Genomic DNA, 20784 nt, shown 5'->3' with positions numbered 1-20784 from the left:
GAACCCCCTCCCCTTCTCTCCTTCTGCATCTCAATTGCCTCTTTTGTTCAAAGACACTGCTGCAAAGCTCATGCAACCATCTCCTGATAAGTTGCTGAACAAGTGTATCAACATCCTGCCTTCCTGTCTCACGTTGGGCCAACATGACCAAATAAAAAAAGAAGTTGAACCACAACGCTGAGGAAGACTACAGCCTTCATCTTCACGACCACCAGAGGGACAGAGACGACTCCCTAGCAACAGTGCGCGCTGTCCTGGTTTCAGTTAGAACAGAGTTAATTTTCTTCCTAGTAGCTGGTAGAATGCTATGTTTTGGCTTAGGATGAGAAGAGGGCTGATAACACCCCGATGTTTTAATTGTTGCAGAGCAGTGCTTATACTAAGCCAAGGACGTCTCAGCTTCTTGCTCTGTCCTGCCAACGGGCAGGCTGGGGGTGCAGTAAGAGCTGGGAGGGGACAGAGCCAGGACAGGTGACCCAAACTAGCCAAAGGGGTATTCCATATCATCTGACGTCAAGCTAAACAATATATAGGGGTGGCTAGCTGGGGGGAGGGGGCCGGACTGCTCGGGGTTAGGCTGGGCATCGGTCAGCGGGTGGTGAGCAATTGCATTGTGCATCACTTGTTTGTACACATTATTATTAGTAGTACTATTATCATCATTTTTGTGGTGTAAATGCCTGACGTAACTAGGAAAATAAAACTAACATTCACATTTTTAAGGAAAAGGTACACCATTGAAGAGGCTTTCAGGGTAGGGCATAACTGAGCGTTCCCTAGGCTCCCAACCTTAGATGCTATCGCGCTGGGGAAACTTGGTGTGCTAGCCCTAAGGAACACCACAGAGCGTAGAGTGGAGTGGAGACACCACGGCTAGGCTCTGTAATCAGGTGGGGCCTCGATTGTTCTTGTGCACAAAGCTGCACTTTTTGCCACCCTAAGCCAAAGACCTGTCATGTTTTGACAAATGCTGTACCCTAGTGTACTTTTTGCTCATTATAATATCATTATAATACCAAAACACACCTCCATCCCAAAAGCTACCCGCCTCCAAGGTGCAACCACCCCTCACTGAGCATACGCTCTGAATTTCTCGGAGCCTATTACTTTAAACAGAGACGGGAAAACTTTACACTAATCATAACTAAGATATGCTTGACTAGAGCCACTCAAGCTCCACCTAAAAGATAGAAAATAATATAAATTGGCCCAAGAGAGAGGGGATGTTAGGGAAGATACCACCGTCAGGGGAGATACCATCCCGAGGACATACAACATCCTTAGGACCTCCTGACTCCTGGGATCAGTCAACAGGCTGAGCCTCTCTTCCCCCCCCATTGGGACACCTTTGGGTGAGATCTGAATATTTGCTTATAAATCTCTATAGAGTCTTTGATCCTTTTAATGCATTTATTTCTAGGCTGCGCACCTGTAACACCTGTAATACCTGTAACATCTATAACACCTGTATAACATCTGTAACACCTATAACACCTGTGTATTTCATGCCTACTAGCTTGCTTTTGCAGATAGTCACTATCACCGGCAATCCAAAAGAACCTGATTATCTGTTGCTGTAATAAACCATACTTGATTGCATTGTGATAGCTCTCATTAAGTGCAACTAGGGTGAGGGTGGTTATCCGTGATAGTTCAGTGTTCTGAATCTTACCAGACCCCCAGACGGTTAATGCATTTTTGGTGAATGTCTGAACGGACCCCCAGGTGGTTAATACGTTTTTGGTGAATGTCTGAACGGACCCCCAGGCGGTTATTACGTTTTTGGTGAATGTCTGCACGGACCCCCAGGCGGTTATTACGTTTTTGGTGAATGTCCGAACGGACCCCCAGACCGTTAATGTGTTTTTGGTGAATGTCTGACTAGACCCCCAGGCGGTTAATGTGTTTTTGGTGAATGTCCGACTGGTTCAGTACTCTGAATCCAACCGGGCCCGTAACGGTTAATCAGCTACACCCCTTTAACGCGACAGTAAAATTGGCGTAGTCGGCAGGATTGCTATGGGTAAACTACTGCAAAAATATAAATGTGCCCCTTCCCAGGCAGGGAAGGAGTTTTCTCAAAAGTTTTGGAAAGATGAGGAGAAAGTGGTAGAGCGCATTGAGCAGTGTCAGGCTTCACGAAAGATTGGTCAAAGAAAGGGTAAAGGTGCAATTTGTGCTGTGTTAGGAGCTTGTTTGTCTTGTGCTCGGCAAAAAGCTAAGGAAACTCCTGCTCCCAAACTGATCTCTGATGCGGAACATACAGCTTTGAAATCAGAGATTGATGTGTTGAAGTCATCATTGGCCTTTGAAAGGGAGACAGGAAAAACATTAGGAATCAGAGTGGATAAACTTTTGGATGAAAATGATAAACTTGTGCATGAGAATAATCATCTTAAACAATTGCTGGAGAGGGTTAGTCATCTGTTAAATAAAGTACAGCCTTGTGCTCCGGTCAAGCAGATTCGTAGATTGCTGCATAGTGTAGAGCCTGAAAGCTGGGACAGTGATTTCTGGTCTGACAGTGATGACGGTGTTGAAGAGATTTCTGATTCTGAACCCCAATCCATTTCCTTGAGACCTTTGGTTAAGACTGAGACTACTGTTGATGATAATGATGAAATCCGCACTACTGTGTGAACGATTCCGTTGCCACCAGCAGAGTTGGTTAAAATACAGGAGAAGTTCTCAAGGTGGTCAGGGGAATCAGAAGTTGAGTATGTTTTTGGTGAATGTCTGACTGGTTCAGTACTCTGAATCCAACCGGGCCCGTAATGGTTAATCAGCTACACCCCTTTAACGTGACAATTGTATTATTATTATTATTATTATTATTATTATTGTTATTGTTATTGTTATTGTTATTATTATTGTTATTATTATTTTCCTGTCTTATTAAACTGTCTTTATCTCAACTCACGGGCTTCACTTTCCATTTCTCTCCCCCGTCCCAGAGAGGGGAGGGGGGAGGGTGAGCGAACGGCTGTGTGGAGTTTAGCTGCCAGCCGGGTTAAACCACGACAATGTATCACCCAATCATCTTATATACCTACAGAACTAGGCTTTCTGTGTGGATAAAGAGAATAAAGAATCCATGAGAACTTCAGTGGTCTCAGATGCTATCTCTTCCCATCTCCTCTGGAGCTGCTGCCATGCAGAGGAGCACCTGGATGTCCCGGTTCATGACATGTTGACCATGAGCCAGCAGCGTGCCCAAGTGGCCAAGAGGGCTAATGGGATACTGGCGTGCATTAAAAGGAGCGTGGCCAGCAGGTCAAGGGAGGTGATCCTTCCCCTCTACCCTGACCTGGTCAGGCCTCACCTGGAGTACTGTGTCCAGTTCTGGGCTCCCCGGTACAAGAAAACCAGGGATCTCCTGGAAAGAGTCCAGCAGAGGGCCACAAAGGTGATACAGGACCTTCCCTGGGACACCCCCTGCTCCTCTCTCCCACCAGCACGGCCTCTGTCCTCAAGCCCCCAGTGTCCCCAGCAGGAGCTGCCTCCTCTGCAGGCAGAGCTGCAGCACAGGAGGGTCTGCTGAGTGTCCGTCTGTCCCTCCCTGGCCTTGTCTCCCCTGGTAGCAGCACACTGACATTCCTGCTGACTTCACCTGGCCATGCTGCTGTTGTTCTTGTTCCCAGGCTGGCTGGGGATGGGGGTTTCACATGCCCATGGAGTGAGCCCTTGGTGTGCTTGGGTGAAGGGGAGTATAGGGACAGGGTGGAGGGTGTGGAGATGGGCACTTTAAGCCTGGATTCCTTTGCTCCCAGCAGGGTCCAGGTTCTGTAGGCACTGGAACAAGCACCATAGGGAAGCGGTCACAGCACTGAGGCTGTCAGAATTCAAGAAACATTTGGACAACCCTCTCAAGTACATGGACCAATATTTGGGAGTTCATGTACAGATTTGGGGGTGGGATTTGAGGATCCTTGTGGAAACCTTCCAAGTCAGGATATTCTATGATTCTATGGCTCTATGAACCTGTTGCCTAACTGTCGTGGTTTAACCCGGCCGGCAGCTAAACACCACGCAGCCGTTTGCTCACCCTCCCCCCTCCCCTCTCTGGGACGGGGGAGAGAAATGGAAAGTGAAGCCTGTGAGTTGAGATAAAGACAGTTTAATAAGACAGGAAAATAACAATAACAATAATAATAATAATAATAATAATAATAATAATAATAATACAATGATGATAATAGTACTACTACTAATAATATGTACAAACAAGTGATGCACAATGCAATTGCTCACCACCCGCTGACCGATGCCCAGCCTCACCCCGAGCAGTCCGGCCCCCTCCCCCCGGCTAGCCACCCCTATATATTGTTTAGCATGACGTCAGATGGTATGGAATACCCCTTTGGCTAGTTTGGGTCACCTGTCCTGGGTCTGTCCCCTCCCAGCTCTTACTGCACCCCCAGCCTGCCTGTTGCAGGACAGAGCAAAAGGCTGAGATGTCCTTAGCTTGGTATAAGCACTGCTCTGCAACAATTAAAACATCGGGGTGTTATCAGCACTCTTCTCATCCTAAGCCAAAACACAGCATTCCACCAGCTACTAGGAAGAAAATTAATTCTGTTCTAACTGAAACCAGGACATACATTTAAAAAATTATAATAGACAGGATGCCATGAATAGAATTCAATCAAAATCACAATTTTAAGAGATAATATTGATAATAATAAAAAAAGTGCAAGTTAATGTACTAAGAGATTGTTCAGATAACCTGTGTGTCCATTTAATATTATAGGCAAACTATTGATGCCAAAGAAACATGTATCCAATGAGTTTCCACAAGGTGTCCTTGAGCTCCTGGTTCCTCATGCTGTAGATGAGGGGGTTCACTGCTGGAGGCACCACCGAGTACAGAAATGACACCACCAAGTCCAGGGATGGGGAAGAGATGGAGGGGGGCTTCAGGTAGGCAACCAAGGCAGTGCTGAGATTCAGAGAGACCACAGCTAGGTGAGGGAGGCATGTGGAAAAGGCTTTGTGCTGGCCCTGCTCAGAGGGCATCCTCACTACAGCCCTGAAGATCTGCACATAGGACAACACAATGAAAACAAAACACGCAAATGCTAAACAGAGACTAACTACAAGAAGCGCAACCTCCCTGAGGTAGGCATCTGAGCAGGAGAGCCTGAGGATCTGGGGGATCTCACAGAAGAGCTGGTCCACAGCATTGCCGTGGCAGAGGGGCAGGGAAAATGTGTTGGCCGTGTGCAGGACAGCATTGAGAAAGCCATTGCCCCAGGCAACTGCTGCCATCTGGGCACAAGCTCTGCTGCCCAGGAGGCTCCCATAGTGCAGGGGCTTGCAGATGGCAACGTAGCGGTCATAGGCCATGACGGTGAGGAGGGAATACTCTGCTCCAACCAAGAAAAGAAAAAATAAGACCTGTGCAGCACACCCTTGATAGGAGATGGCCCTATTGTCCCAGAGGGCATTGGCCATGGCTTTGGGCAGAGTGGTGGAGATGGATCCCAGATCAAGGAGGGCGAGGTTGAGGAGGAAGAAGTACATGGGGGTGTGGAGATGGTGGTTACAGGCTACAGCGGTGAGGATGAGGCCGTTGCCCAGGAGGGCAGCCAGGTAGATGCCCAGGAAGAGCATGAAGTGCAGGAGCTGCAGCTCCCGCATGTCTGCGAATGCCAGCAGGAGGAACTTGCTCACAGTGCTGCTGTTGGACATTTTTCTGGTTCTGGGCATGGGGGGGGAGAAGGGAGTAAGAAAATAAAATAGAATTATCTGACTAGATCTAATTCCTTTTGGGGCTGTCAAGCAGACATTTGGCAGGTCCTTCTCATGAGTTCTGACTGATGCTGTCTGAGGATGTCCATGGGATCAGGAGGCTCTGCTCTAGTCAATGCAGGAGTCCTCCTCTACAGCAAGTGGTAAAGGGGAACATACAGTAATTCCAGATTCAATTCATTCCTGATATCAGAAGATTATTCACATTTTTGTTCCCAGTTCACCTAACTGCAGAGCAGGGCTGTGAGGATTCCTTTTTTGAATATATTTATATTCTTGCTGCATTCCATAGGAAATCTTGTGGATTCTCATATACAAAGGGACTGTTCTTTTAGTGCAGACTCCTTCAAAGGGGATAGCCAGTCTGACTGTCAGTGCTAGTCTCTTCTGCTGTTATCTCATTGATCTGCAGGACAATTAGACTTAACCTAAAAATAACCGGCATACTGTTGAGAGCAGAAGAATCCAGACACAAAGTGCACATCTCCACAACCCCCACCCTGTCCCCATACTCCTCTTCCCCCAAGCACACCAAGGGCTCACTCTGTGGGTATGTGAAACCCCCATCACTAAGCAGTCTAGAAACAAGATCAGCAGCAGCATGGCCAGGTGGAGAAGTCAGCAGGAATGTCAGCGTGCTGCTGCCATGGGAGACAAGGCCAGGGAGGGACAGCCGGACACTCAGCAGACCCTCCTGTGCTGCAGCTCTGCCTGCAGAGGAGGCAGCTCCTGCTGGGGACACTGGGGGCTTGAGGGCAGAGGCCGTGCTGGTGGGAGAGAGGAGCAGGGGGTGTCCCAGGGAAGGCGCCTGCCCTGCAGAAGATGGCAGGGAGGTGCCTGAGCCCTCCCTTGCACAGCATTTCTGGCAGCAGCTCCCTCTCACCGCCTGCCCATGTTCCTTCAAGAAGCCAGGTCAGTGTCAGATCAGTTAAAACCTGAGGGGAGCACAAATATGATGTTGGTGATGTATTTAAGGTGAGGTAGCTGAAGGGACTCTATGAAGTTCATCGCTTCCATACTGATATCTCAGTGCCATGCTCTAGGAGTCTCAGTCTCCAGTACAATCCTGACAACAAATTACCATGAAACCTGCCTCCCCTCCACTGCAGGATTCTTCAAGCACAGGCTACAGAAAATGTCTTGCCTTTCAGGTAGACCCTGCTTTGGTCTTCCTCTTGAACAATCCAACCAGAAATGACATTCTCTAAAGCATCTTCTACTCCTCACTGGAGAAACAGAGAGACCCATCCTGACAGATGCTATCAGCCATTGGATGTGCCAGCTGTAGAAGACCCCTCTGGCAATCCCACCTGCATGGTCCTGCTGCCAGAGACTCACAGTGTCAAGAGCCTGCAGTTGTGTCCTGCCACATGCTGCCCTCTGTTGTTGTGCTCCTCACTGCCTCCAAGCCCTCTCTCCTTCTCTCCTCTCCCTGTGCCACCTGCAGTCAGAGCCCCCAGCCCTTCTGCGCTGTGCAGAGGAGCTGCTCCTGGGCACAGCTGTCTCTCTGCAGCGCTGCCCGCTTGCCAGGAGCTCTCTCTGTCCCAGGAGCCTAGCCCAGCTTGGCAGCACAGCACCCGACCATGGCATCGCTTGCTCTGTGCCCTTGGGCTCCCTTGAGGTGTCCCCAAGGCCTCAGGGCTGACAGCTCCTGCGGGCAGCAGGGTCTCTCCTGGGGTGTGGTGTTTGAAGCAGACCGAAGTCATCACCGACTGCCCTTCTCTGAACACAGGAGAGATGACTTTTACAAGGGTGATTTGTGCTTTTAGACTGTGATTGTCAAACATGCTGTGCTTCAACCTGGTGGGCAGCTCAGTACCACACAGCAGTTAGCTCATACCAACCCTCCCAAATGATGATGTGTTGAGGTAAGGGCAGTTTTAGTAGTAGTAGTAATAGTAGTAGTAGTATTTCTGTTTGTTGTTGTTGTTGTTGTTGTTGTTGTTTTGTTTGTTTGTTTGTTTGTTTATGTACAAAGCAAGTTAAGCACAGTGAAATTGCTCAGTACTGACTGATGTCCAGCCTGTCCCCTGGTAGAATATTGTGGTAAGCATCTGCACCTGCTCTTCTTTGACCTTCAACAACTCTACAGATGGAAGGGTCCTCCCAGAGACTGGGCAAGGTAGACAACTCTTTAATATCCTCTGTCCCCAAGGAAGCTATCCCAAAATCCCACCTGTACCCTTTTGGATCTTTGAAGTACCCTCTCGTGGGGAAGTCTATGTCAAGGTTTCATAGATCAACGTTCTTCTCCCTCCTTTCTTTTCTGGGTAGTAGTTCTTTTCCATTCTTAGGAGCCTGATTTTCACATCCATTGTTTTCTCCTGCATATAGAGGCAACGGATCCTGGCACAGGTTGATGCTCTGGCCTAGCAAGATCAGACCTGGGAGTCTGGTCTAGTCTCCAGACTAGACCTGGGGCCTGTCCCAGGGGTTGGAGTGGCACTGACTGAGGCTCAGTGAGCACAGACTGAGTCCCAGCACATTCCAGTGATTTGTGTCCCTTTGGAATTGCCAAGGTGGTAACACCTCCTTTTCAAGCATTTCTACAGCTTTAAGGATTCTGCACTTGCTCTGGGGTGAAGTTCCAAAGCATTGGAGGTGCCCACTGCTCTAGGTGCCTGCCCATATCCTCCCATGCTCTCTGCCAGTCCTAACTCTCCTGCCTTGGGGCAGGTCTCTGGAGGGCATTCTTCAAGAGTTGTTTATCCTTAAACAAAAGCTGAAAAACAATTAACAAGAGGACCATCCCAAGGATATTCAAAGCCTTGCAGAGCTAGTGTAATTAGCCTGGAGGAGAAAGGGGAGGTGAAGGAGAAAGGGAGAGTGAATAAGTGGAGAAGTGTCCCTCCCTTTTCTCCCCCTAGACTGGCTGCCTAAAGCAAAAAAGTCAAGAGTGTAATGCTTAATAGTTTCTAAGTGATGGTTCCTGAGGTATGGAGGTGATGGCAATGCTCAGTACAAATAACATATTTGTCACATGACCAGTAATTTTACAGACTCATAAGCCAGCATTACACAACAGAGCAAACTACCTTTAAACCAACCCCAGAAATGATAAACAGCACAGCAGGAACACATGCAGCAAGTAATGTGCTATACAACACATTTCTGAAAACAAGCCCAACAGACTTGAGATCCAAAACATCGACACTGTGATCAGCAACTATTAAACTGGTCTAATGCTTATAACAACTTGATTTTAGCACTCTCTGGTAAGATCTGTCATTATCTCAACCCTTTGTGCCCCACACTGGGTGCCAAAAAGACTGCTGTGGTTTAACGTGGCAGTTCGAATACATGGAATTATTTGAACGAGTCCAGAGGAGGGCAACAAAGATGATCAAGAGGCTGGAGCATGTCTGCTATGAAGGCATGCTGAGAGAACTGGTACTACTTAGCACCGGAGAAACCTTAGAGCAACCTTGCAGTACTTAAAGAAGACCTACAGGAAAGCTGGGGAGACGGTCTTTGTCTGAGAGTGTAGTGATAGGACAAGGAGTAATGACTTTAAACTAGAAGAGGGTAGGTTTAAATTAGATATATGGAAGAAATTCTTTCCTCTGAGGATGGTGAGGCACTGGAACAGGTTGCCTGGAAAAGCTGTGAATGTCCCATCCTTGGAAGTGTTCAAGGACAGGTTGGAACGAGTTTTGTGTTGGGAATTGGTCTGTGGGACACGGACATGTATCCACAGAGCAATTGTTTGACCAGCGTTTGTTTTAAGAATAGGCCTCAGTTAGCATAACTGAGGAGTGGAAAAGTACCGAGAGAAGTGAAAAAGGTGCCTACGTGGCAAAGAAAGAATGTCCTTATCTCGAAGAGGAGGTTTCTAAGGGGAAAACAACTGCCAGAAATGTGAGGAAGCTATGCCCGTATGTAACCGCAAGTAGGGGGAACATAAACTAAAATAACCTTTTAGGCTTAGCTGATCAGTAAGTGACTAATAGGCATAATTATAACAATCTGTATAAATATGCGCTATCTGGACAATAGAAGAGAACTATGCTATACCACTGATATAGAGTCAGCTGCATTTGTTCCTTCTGCTGCAGCCTAACAAATGGCGCCCAAACAGGGACTAGAAAAATCTAAAATCTAAAAAATCAAAACACAGCATTCCACCACCTACTAGGAAGAAAATAAATTCTGTTCTAACTGAAACCAGGACACTAACCTTCCAAGGTACACATTGTGGAAATTTTTTTCTCTCCTACTCTTTCCTACTACCAAAGAAAGCTCCATCAGGGTGGAAACCACTCCTGAAGTAGGTATCCCAAACCATCAGCCTTCTTGTGGCCTGTCAGCCAACCAGACACAAGTCACCTCAGCAGCATCTCCTGAGCCATGGGCCTGCTGCTGGCCTTGCAGCTTCTTGGCTAGACACACCCAAGCCTTGAGTCCATGACTGGCCTCCTGCTGTCCAGTCATGGACTCAAGCAGAAGGGACAGAACTACCCATCTTGGGGCCTTCTTTCTGTCTGGGTCCTCCTGGGTCTGGAGGCAGAGGGGATCCCACAGTCAGCATGCCAACCAGGTGCCTTCTGCTGGCCTAGCAGGGCCACTGGCACATGTCGGCCAAAATGTCCGACACCCATGTCGAAGCCAAGGGTGACCTGTCAGCTAGTCCAGATGGAAGTGACCTCATAGGCCCTTTCTGTGACATGTTGCTGCTGCTGCCCTATCAACTGCAGAGACAGAAGTGACCTCACAGTCACTGCCACAGTCACATTCCTCCTGCTGGGGCAGGAGATCCTGAGGCAGAGTTGAGGTCATCAGAGCATTTCCTCTCATCTCCTCCTTGTCGCCTACAAGCAGATCAAATCCATGGCCCCTCACATTCATCTTTGAATGCCATGTGACTGCATGGAGTGGGTTCACGTGGTAAGGTTTTGGTAGTGGGGGGCCAGAGAGATGGCTTTGGTGAGAAGGATCCAGAAGCTGCTCCATGTTAGATAAGGTCCCCACTGCTGGCCAGAACTGGGCCAATAAGCGACATTGTTTGCACCTCTGTGAGAGCATATTTAAACAGAAAAAAAAAAAAAAAAAAAAAAAAGCTGTTGCAGAACAGCAGCTGGGAGAGAGAGACGAGTGAGAAATAGCCTTGCAGGTGGTAAGGTCAGTGAAGAAGGAGGGGGAGACGTGCTCCATGTCCTGGAGCAGAAGTCCCCTGCAGCCTGTGATGAGGACCATGGTGAAGCAGGCTGACCCCTTCAACCTGTAGAGGAGACCATGGTGGACCTGCACCAACAGAGGTTGTAGTCTGTCGAGGACCCTTGCCAGAGCAGATTCCAGGCCGGACCTGTAGCCCATGGAGAGGAGCCCACGCAGGAGCAGGTGACCTGGCAGGAGCTGCTGCCCATGGGGGACCCAGGTTGAAGCAGTTTGCTCCTCAGAGATGGGCTACATGATATGGAGCAGTTCTTGATATCTTGCCTCCTGACCTCCGCAAATGTGTCATATTTGGGGCAGCTTTTCAAACATTTCTATGACCTGCAAGGACCTGTCTCCCTGCATGGGGACGGTCAGTTTCTGAGACAGAAGTGACATCTTAGTGGGATGGAAGGACACAGCATGCTGTAGGCAGACCCTGCACAGCATGCTTAGCAGCCCTGCACAGCCCCTGAGGGGCCTAGCCCCAGTTCATGCCTCCCAGCTTGTGCTCCAGAAGGGCTCCCCTAGGTCCTGTGTCACTTTTCCCACCTGGGTCCCTCGGCTACCCAAGGAAATCTTGTAGGCAGTGTCCACCTCTGACTGGAAAACTGAAACCAGACATTAAAATAGATTGAGGAAACAGTTCAAAGCTGTGCAAAAAAGGAATGCTTTCTTGAACAATAGTTTTATGCAAACATTTAGGAAAATACATTTTATATAAACACACATTTACCAAAACACATTTCCCAACAATGCTAATGCTTCTTTCTTTTTTTTTCCTTTTTTTTTTTTTTCCCTCCATTTCTTCTGTCCTCAAAGAGCACTCTGATGAGAGTCATTGAATTAAAGAATAATGCATGTTTAAAAGACTGAGATTGAGAAATACAGAATCACAGAATCACAGAATTTCTAGGTTGGAAGAGACCTCAAGATCATCGAGCCCAACCTCTAACTTAACACTAACAGTCCCCACTAAACCATATCCCTAAGCTCTACATCTAAACGTCTTTTAAAGACTTCCAGGGATGGTGACTCCACCACTTCCCTGGGCAGCCTGTTCCAATGTCTAACAACCCTTTCGGTAAAGAAGTTCTTCCTAACATCCAACCTAAAACTCCCCTGGCGCAACTTAAGCCCATTCCCCCTCGTCCTGTCACCAGGCACGTGGGAGAATAGACCAACCCCCACCTCTCTACAGCCTCCCTTAAGGTATCTGTAAAGAGCAATCAGGTCACCCCTGAGCCTCCTTTTCTCCAGGCTGAACAAGCCCAGCTCCCTCAGCCACTCCTCGTAGGACTTGTTCTCCAGGCCCCTCACCAGCTTTGTCGCCCTTCTCTGGACCCACTCAAGCACCTCGATGTCCTTCTTGTAGCGAGGGACCCAAAACTGAACACAGTACTCGAGGTGCGGCCTCACCAGAGCCAAGTACAGATCACCTCCCTAGCCCTGCTGGTCACACTGTACGCTCCATGCCATCTTGAAGGGAGATAACAAAGAGTGTCAACAGTGTTGGCCCATGTGCCCATCACTGAGTGATGCTGCTGGTAACTGGCTGGCAGGAGGACTTTGTACCACTAATGTCCAGACACCTTGCCCCCGAAAACATCATCCCCTTCTTGATAGGGGATCCAAATATCACCAGTGTGGCTAAAGGGAACCCCAGGAAACCATGGCAAAGGCCTTGCTAATGTGCAGGTTCACCTCGTTCCCTTCTTTCCCCTCCCCTTCTGTTTCAGCAGTTCCTTTGGTTCCTCCAACTGCCTGAAGATGGCTGCGGCAGGACTTTCCCTATCACATTCCCAGGGTTAGAGGTGACAATTGCAGTTCTGCCAATCCTTTTTCTTGCCCTTCCAGAAGAAGCGTTTGATGCCCATATTTTTCAAGTCCCCAGAAATTACACTGATCCAAATGCCTGACAGCCCAGTCCAGAAAGGCAGGGTAGTGTGACATAGCAGAGAAGGGCATCTGCAATGAACCCAGTCCAGCCCATCCAGGTCCTTCTGCAGAGCCTTCCTACCCTTGAGCAGGTCGACACACACACCTAACTTGTTGTCGCCTGCAAACTTACTGAGGGTGCACTCTAACCCCTCATCCAGATCATTGATAAAGATATTAAAGAGAACTGACCTTAGTTCTGAGCCCTGGGGGACTCCACTAGTGACTGGCCTCCAACTGGATTTAACTCCATTCACCACGACTCTTTGGGCCCAGCTATCCAGCCAATTTTTAACCCAACGAAGTGTACACCAGTTCAAGCCTTGAGCAGCCAGTTTCTTGAGGAGAATGCTGTGGGAAGAAGTGTCAAAAGTCTTACTGAAATCAAGGTAGACCACATCCACAGCCTTTCCCTCATTTACTTGGTCATAGAAGGAGATCAGGTTCGATCAGGTTCATCAAGCAGGACCTGCCTTTCATAAACCCATGCTGACTGGGCCTAATCACCTGGTTGCCCTGTAAGTGCCGCGTGATGACACTCAAGATAATCTGCTCCATGAGCTTCCCTGGCCCTGACGTCAAACTTACAGGCCTATAGTTTCCCAGGTCTACCCTCCGGGCCTTCTTGTAGATGGGCGTCATGTTTGCTAGTCACTGGGACCTCCCCCGATAGCCAGGAGTGCTGATAAATGATGGAAAGTGGCTTGGCCTGCTCTTCCTTTAGTTCTCTCGGTACCCTCAGGTGTATGAGTCACCTCAGTACCCATCTGGCCCCATCAACTTGCATACATCTAAGTGCTGTAGTATGTTGCCAACCATTTCCTCATGGATTATGAGGGCGATGTTCTGCTCCCCATCCCCTTCCACCAGCTCAGGGCATGGAGTATCCAGAGAACAACTGGTCTTGCCACTAAAGACTGAGGAAAAGAAGGCATTAAGCACCTCAGCATTTTCCTCATCTCTTGTCACTAAGTTTTCCCCTGCATCCAGTAAAGGATGGAGATTCTCCTTAGTCCTCCTTTTTGTTTTATGTATTTATAAAAATATTTTCTGTTACCTTTAACAGCAGTAGCCAGATTGAGCTCCAGATGAGCTTTGCCCTTTCTAATTTTGTCCCTGCACAGCCTTACAACATCCTTATTGTCCTCCTGAGTGGCCCGCCCTCTTTTCCAAATGTCATAGAGTCCCTGCCTTGCACATCCACAGGCAGTGTACTGCAGCACTTACAGGGTCTCTCTGGCTCCTGTAGCCACTGCCAGAGGCTGGGAGGCACCTCAGTCCTGTGGTGCCTTTCCCTGCTCTGCCCTTCTCTGAGATGCCCCAGGACATGAGGAATGGGCATAGGGATGTTGGTTCAAGGAAGCACATCCCAGAGCTGCACTCAGGTGGCTTCCTAGGATATGTTACTTGGCCTCATGACACTATCTGCCTCACTGGCCTTCATGAGTCTTGTAGGAATAGCTGATGGCTTTTGTGCTCCTTCCTGTTCATCTCTCCATGTGCATACGATATGGCGGCTGGCAGCAGCAGCAACGGGTTTCTCTTCCCATACCTATCCTGCACACAGACAGGGAATTGCTCTTCTCCTGAGACATACAGTCTCCCAGGCAGCAATTCACAGGTAAGTACCTCTGTGCTGGCCTGGACAGCCACAGCTGTACCCCTTCACCATGCAACTCCCATTTCATACAGCCCCAAGATGGTGCTGCTCTGCAGAGTATTAAAAATGTCCAAAAAAAACAAACCACCAGAATTCACCTTGTGCCTGAAACGCATTACATTATCAGTCATGTGCAGAAGACGAAGGGCAATTTCTTGATTCTGAAACACAACAATGCATCAGTTTCCTCAAGGCATCCTTCAGCTCCTGGTTCCTCATGCTGTAGATGACGGGGTTCACAGCTGGAGGCACCACCGAGTACAGAAATGACACCACCAAGTCCAGGAATGGGGAAGAGATGAAGGGGGGCTTCAAGTGGGCAAACATGACAGTGATGAGAAACAGGGAGACCACAGGCAGGTGAGGGAGGCACATGGAAAAGGCTTTGTGCTGGCCCTGCTCAGAAGGCATCCTAAGCACTACCCTGAAGATCTGCACATAGGACAGCACAATGAAAACAAAACATACAATGGTTAAAGAGGCACTAAACATGATAAGCCGACCTTCCCTGAGGTAGGCATCTGAGCAGGAGAGCTTGAGGATCTGGGGGATTTCACAGAAGAACTGGTCCACAGCATTGCCTTGGCAGAGCGGCAGGGAAAATGTACTGGCTGTGTGCAGGACAGCACTGAGAAAGCCACTGCCCCAGGCAGCTGCTGCCATCTGGGCACAAGCTCTGCTGCCCAGGAGGCTCCCATAGTATAGGGGCTGGCAGATGGCAATGTAGCGGTCGTAGGCCATGGTGATGAGAAGAGAATACTCCGAACCAAAGAAGAAGACTAAAAGGTCAACACCTGTCAACACAACCTTCGTAGGAGATAACTCGTGTCCCAGAGGGAATTAGCCATGGCTTTGGGCAGAGAGGTGGAGATGGATCCCAGATCAAGGAGGGCGAGGTTGAGGAGGAAGAAGTACATGGGGGTGTGGAGGCGGTGGTCGCAGGCTACGGCGGTGAGGATGAGGCCATTGCCCAGGAGGGCAGCCAGGTAGATGCCCAGGAAGAGCATGAAGTGCAGGATCTGCAGCTCCCGCTTGTCTGCGAATGCCAGCAGGAGGAACTCGCTCACAGAGCTGATGTTGGGCATTTGCTCTTTCTAGGCTTGGGGTCCTGCTCAAGGAACAGAAAGACGATGTTTATTAATAATAGAATTACATGAGAAATAGGTTTTCCATTTCTCATTTAAGACTCCAAACATGCTAACTCACTTCCAAGAAAACATTTGGCAGATCCCTTTCTTGCATTTGGATTGATGCTGCCTGAGGCTGTCCTTTGGAGCAGATGACTCTGCTCTGGGCAGTGCAGACCAGACCCTGTCCTACACCAATAGGTAAAGAAGATAGGTGGACTTGTAACTTTTCTTCTAGTTTACCCACCACTTATGTGGAGAGTCTCTAAGGCAGAAATCCTGCACATTTCTCCTTCATTGCAAGTGAAATACTGTGGATCCTGTGGATCCTCTCCATGGTTTCAGTTGATCTGTTCTGCAGGCCAACTGCACACGTAGGTTCACCCAAGAAGAACATGAACACTGCTGAGGGCAGAAGAAGCCAGGCTCAAAGTGCACATCTCCAGACCCGTCACCTTGTCCCTGTACTCACCTTCCCCCAAGCACACTGAGGGCTCATTCCACATGCATGTGAAACCCCCATCCCCAGCCAGTCTGCAAACAAGAACAGCAGCAGCACAGCCAAGAGGAGAATCCAGGAGGAATGCCAGCATGCTGCTGCAAGGGGAGGCAAGGCCAGACAGATGGACAGATGGACACTCAGCAGACCCTCCTGTGCTGCAGCTCTGCCTGCAGAGGAAGCAGCTCCTGCTCATTGCAAACGATCTGTGCTCACCTCAAGCTGGCAGACACCTCCCAAAGACAGTGCACTGGGCATTGGAGAGTTGCAGCTCCTAAAGATCACCTAGGATAAAACCTGAGAGGACTGCTATAATGATGTTGGTGCAGTCCATGCGCTGAGGTGTGGGAAGGGACTTTATGAAGTTCGTTAATGACATATTGATCCATCACTGCAATGCTCTAGGAGTCTCAGTCTCCAGTACAATCCTGACAACCCATTACCATGAAACCTGCCTCCCCTCCACTGCAGGATTCTTCAAGCACAGGCTACAGACAAAGTCTTGCCTTTCAGGTAGACCCTGCTTTGGTCTTCCTTGTGAACAATCCAGGTGGAAGGGGATGGGGAGCAGGATGTGGCCCTCACTATCCACGAAGAAATGGTTGGTGACCTGGTACGGCACTTGGCTGTGCACAAGTCGATGGGGCCGGATGGGATCCACCCAAGGGTACTGAGAGAACTGGCAGAGGAGCTGGCCAAGCCACTTTCCATCATTTATCAGCAGTCCTGGCTATTGGGGGAGGTCAGAGGTTGGGCTCGATGATCTTGAGGTCTCTTCCAACCTAGAAATTCTGTGATTCTGTGATTCTGTGAAATGCCATTCTCTAAAGCATCTTCTACTCCTCACTGGAGAAACAGAGAGACCCATCCTGACAGATGCTATCAGCCATTGGATGTGCCAGCTGTAGAAGACCCCTCTGGCAATCCCACCTGCATGGTCCTGCTGCCAGAGACTCACAGTGTCAAGAGCCTGCAGTTGTGTCCTGCCACATGCTGCCCTCTGTTGTTGTGCTCCTCACTGCCTCCAAGCCCTCTCTCCTTCTCTCCTCTCCCTGTGCCACCTGCAGTCAGAGCCCCCAGCCCTTCTGCGCTGTGCAGAGGAGCTGCTCCTGGGCACAGCTGTCTCTCTGCAGCACTGCCCGCTTACCAGGAGCTCCCCTTGGGCCCAGGAGCCCGGCCCAGCTCAGCAGCACAGTGTGCATGGTTTTCCCTATGGGCCTGCATAGGGAAGACCATAGCATCACTTGCTCTGTGCCATTGGGCTCCCTCCGCAAGGCCTCAAGGCTGACAGCTCCCGAAGGCAGCAGGGTCTCTCCTGGGGTGTGGTGTTTTAGGCAGACTGAAGTTATCACTGACTGCTCCTGTCTGAACAGGGGAGAGACTGATTTTAGAAATGTGATTTGTTCTACTAATGTTTGGTTGCCAAACTTGTTGTGCTTTAACCTGTCGGGCACCTAAGCAACACAGCGATGATAGCTCACACCCACCACCGCTTACTTGTTGAAATATAGACAATTTAGAAGGACAGAAAATGAAATATAAGATTAACAGACACAATAACAATAAATAATAATACATTTTATTATGATGACTATGACATGCATAAAGCAAATGATGCACAATACAATTGCTCATCGCCCACTGACCAATGCCCAGCCTGTCTCGATGCAGCAGTCCCCCAGAACCTGGCCAGCCTGGTCTAGGATCTCCTGTGCAGGTCCCTTGACCTTTCTTTGGTTTAGGGCAATACAAGCTTTCAGAATGTTATAAATCACTCAGTCCCAAAATAGGATTATAATCAAAGTTTACAATTTATTAAAGGAATAGAGCTAAGAAAACAGGGCTGGGTGCGTCGGGAGTCTCTGCTCCACCTAGACGCACACCAGTTACATCAAGTAGCTGATTTTTATGCTCCTAGGCTAATACATATTCATTACTACTTCTAAAAAAATCCAGGTTATTATAATTAGCTTCCGGGATCCAAACCCTCCTACTGGAGCATGCGCATCAGTCTCCAGTGGTCCCCCTGGGACCTTTCATGCTGAAGGCTCGTAGTCTTCCTCTCAGTTTTTTTTTCTTGTCCTTCCACTTTGTACTCCTTGGCAGCATATCAAAAGCTTACACAGCGTCCCCTGCAAGTTTTGTCTTCTAGCCATCCTTCAGCTTCTTTCTTTCTTCTCCTTAATCTCCTGTTCACCTGGCCAGATATCAGGATCTTGCATAGTGTCCCATTCAGAAGTCATAACAGTTACTAGTTGTTAGCAGTTGTTCTGAAACCCCCAGACATCAGAGACTTCAAAGAAATAACATACAAATACAAATAGCTCTCTATTGACACTTCACGTGTTGTTAAAACATTCCTCACAGACCATTCACAGGGACACGCCAGTCACATCTATAGCAGTGCTAAATCAACCACAAAGAAGGCAAAAAGGCTGTAAATGTTAGGAATAAGAGTTCGGAATAATAAAAGCAAATACGCTCATGGATTTGAGGAATATTTCTGAAGATTTGATAAAATGACTATAATGAGGGGGAGACTGGGACACTGGTGTAGTGGGTTTACGTGGCAAGGTTTTGGTAGCAGGGGGCCATAGGGGTGGTTTCTGTGAGAAAGATCTAGAAGCCGCCCCATGTTTGGGAAGGGCCCCGTTGTTTTCCAGATCTGAGCCAATAAGCGATGTTGTTTTGCGCCTCTGTGAGAGCATATTTAAGACAGGGAAAAAACTGCTGCACCACACAGCAGCCGGGAGAGTCAAGGGAGTGAGAAACAGCCTTGCAGGTGCCAAGGTCAGTGTAGAAGGAGGGGGAGAGGTGCTCCAGGCGCCGGAGCAGAAGTCCCCTGCGGCCTGTGGTGAGGACCATGGTGAAGCAGGATGTCCCCCTGCAGCCCATGGAGTACCACGGTGGAGCAGGGTTTCACGCTGCAGCCCGTGGAGGAGACCACGGTGGAGCAGGTGGCCCTGCACCGACGGAGGCTGCCGCCTGTGGAAGACCCCTGCCGGAGCAGATTCCGGGCCGGACCTGTAGCCCGTGGAGAGGAGACTACGCAGGAGCAGGTGATCTGGCAGGAGCTGCTGCCCGTGGGGGAGCCAGGTTGGAGCAGTTTTCTCCTGAGGGATGGACCCCGTGGTACGGACCCATATCTGGAGCAGTTCTGGAAGAGCTGCTGCCTGTGGGAAGCCCACGCCGGATCAGTTCGTCAAGGACTGCATCCCGTGGGTGGGACCCCACAGCACAGGGGACGAGAGTGACCGAGAAGGAGCGGCAGAGAAGAAGTGCTGTAGACTGACCATAACCCCCATTGCCCCGTTCCCCTGCGCCGCTCGGGGGGAGGAGGTGGAAGAGGGTGGATGGGGGGGGAGGTGCTTTTGGTTTCTTTCCTTTGTTTCTCACTTCTCTAGCTTGTAAGTAATGAGCAATAAATCTTACTATCTGTCTTCTTATGCTGAGTCTGGTTTGCCCGTTACACTAATTATTGCGTGATTTTCTCGTCCTTATCTCAATCCTTGAGCCCCTTTCACATATTTTCTCCCCATTCCTCTTTGAGGAGGGGGAGTGAGAGAGTGGCTGTGGTGGAGCTCGGCTGCCCACTCGAGCGGAACCACGACAACTGGGAGGAAAAGGAAGAAACCACATCTGTGGAAGAATTAAATTGCCAGTTGTCCTGGTTTCAGTTAGAACAGAATTAATTTTCTTTCTAGTAGCTGGTGGAATGCTGTGTTTTGGCTTAGGATGAGAAGAGTGCTGATAACACCCCAATGCTTTAATTGTTGCAGAGCAGTGCTTATACTAAGCCAAGGTCATCTCAGCCTTTTGCTCTGTCCTGCCAACGGGCAGGCTGGGGGTGCAGTAAGAGCTGGGAGGGGACAGACCCAGGACAGGTGACCCAAACTAGCCAAAGGGGTATTCCATACCATCTGACGTCATGCTAAACAATATATAGGGGTGGCTAGCTGGGGGGAGGAGGCCGGACTGCTCAGGGTTAGGCTGGGCATCGGTCAGCGGGTGGTGAGCAATTGCATTGTGCATCACTTGTTTGTACATACTATTATTACTTTCGTATTATCACCATTGTATCATTATTATTATTATTGTTATTATTATTTTTGTTATTATTATTTTCCTGTCTTATTAAACTGTCTTTATCTCAACTCACGGGCTTCACTTTCCATTTCTCTCCCTCGTCCCAGAGAGGGAGGGGGGAGGGTGAGCGAACGGCTGCGTGGTGTTTAGCTGCCGGCCGGGTTAAACCACGACAGTCTTTTTGGCGCCCAATGTGGGGCTCGAAAGGTTGAGATAACGGCAGATCTGATCAGAGTGTGTTAAACTAAAATTGGTGTAAGGATTAGACCTGCTTAATAGTCACTTGTCATGATGCTGATTGCTTTAATCTCAACTCTGCTGCGCCTGTTTTCCAAATTGAGTATTATAGTACATTATTTTCCGTATTTGCTCTCTGTAGTGTTGTTTATCCTCTCTGGGCCCTGGTTTCAGATCATTATGGTACTGAGTGTTATAGCAATGGCTTATGAGATGATAAGATATCTGGTCATGACTCTAACTTGGTATTTATACTCAGTAACATCGTGGACTGTACTTTGGAAACAGTATCTTGGGAAGTATTAGCAATTATACCTATTGTTTTTCTCCATTAG

The 20784-nt window shown here is 48.9% G+C and overlaps 2 protein-coding genes and 1 pseudogene across 3 annotated transcripts in view; all 3 read right to left on the bottom strand.

Moving 5' to 3' along the window:
* The window catches only part of LOC137845929 (protein YIF1B-like), a 129270-nt gene that overhangs the window by 71570 nt on the left and 36916 nt on the right, over positions 1-20784 (bottom strand). The window contains exon 3 of one of the 2 annotated variants that reach the window (XM_068663477.1): positions 18137-18419. The exons of the other annotated variant lie outside the window; for it this stretch is intronic. Within the exon in view, the coding sequence (XP_068519578.1) occupies positions 18378-18419 (42 nt within the window). The 3' untranslated portion in view covers positions 18137-18377. Of the gene's footprint in view, positions 1-18136; positions 18420-20784 lie in introns of those variants that run through there. 2 annotated transcript variants of the gene reach the window in all.
* On the bottom strand, positions 4756-5691 carry LOC137845820 (olfactory receptor 14A16-like). The gene has a single exon (XM_068663302.1). It carries the CDS (start codon positions 5689-5691, stop codon positions 4756-4758), a length of 936 nt encoding a protein of 311 aa, XP_068519403.1.
* LOC137845822 (olfactory receptor 14J1-like) lies at positions 14624-15585 on the bottom strand (annotated as a pseudogene).

Source organism: Anas acuta, chromosome 29 (assembly GCF_963932015.1).
Source record: "Anas acuta chromosome 29, bAnaAcu1.1, whole genome shotgun sequence".
Taxonomy (NCBI): Eukaryota; Metazoa; Chordata; class Aves; order Anseriformes; family Anatidae; genus Anas; species Anas acuta.
This window is presented reverse-complemented; position numbering and strand designations above follow the sequence as displayed.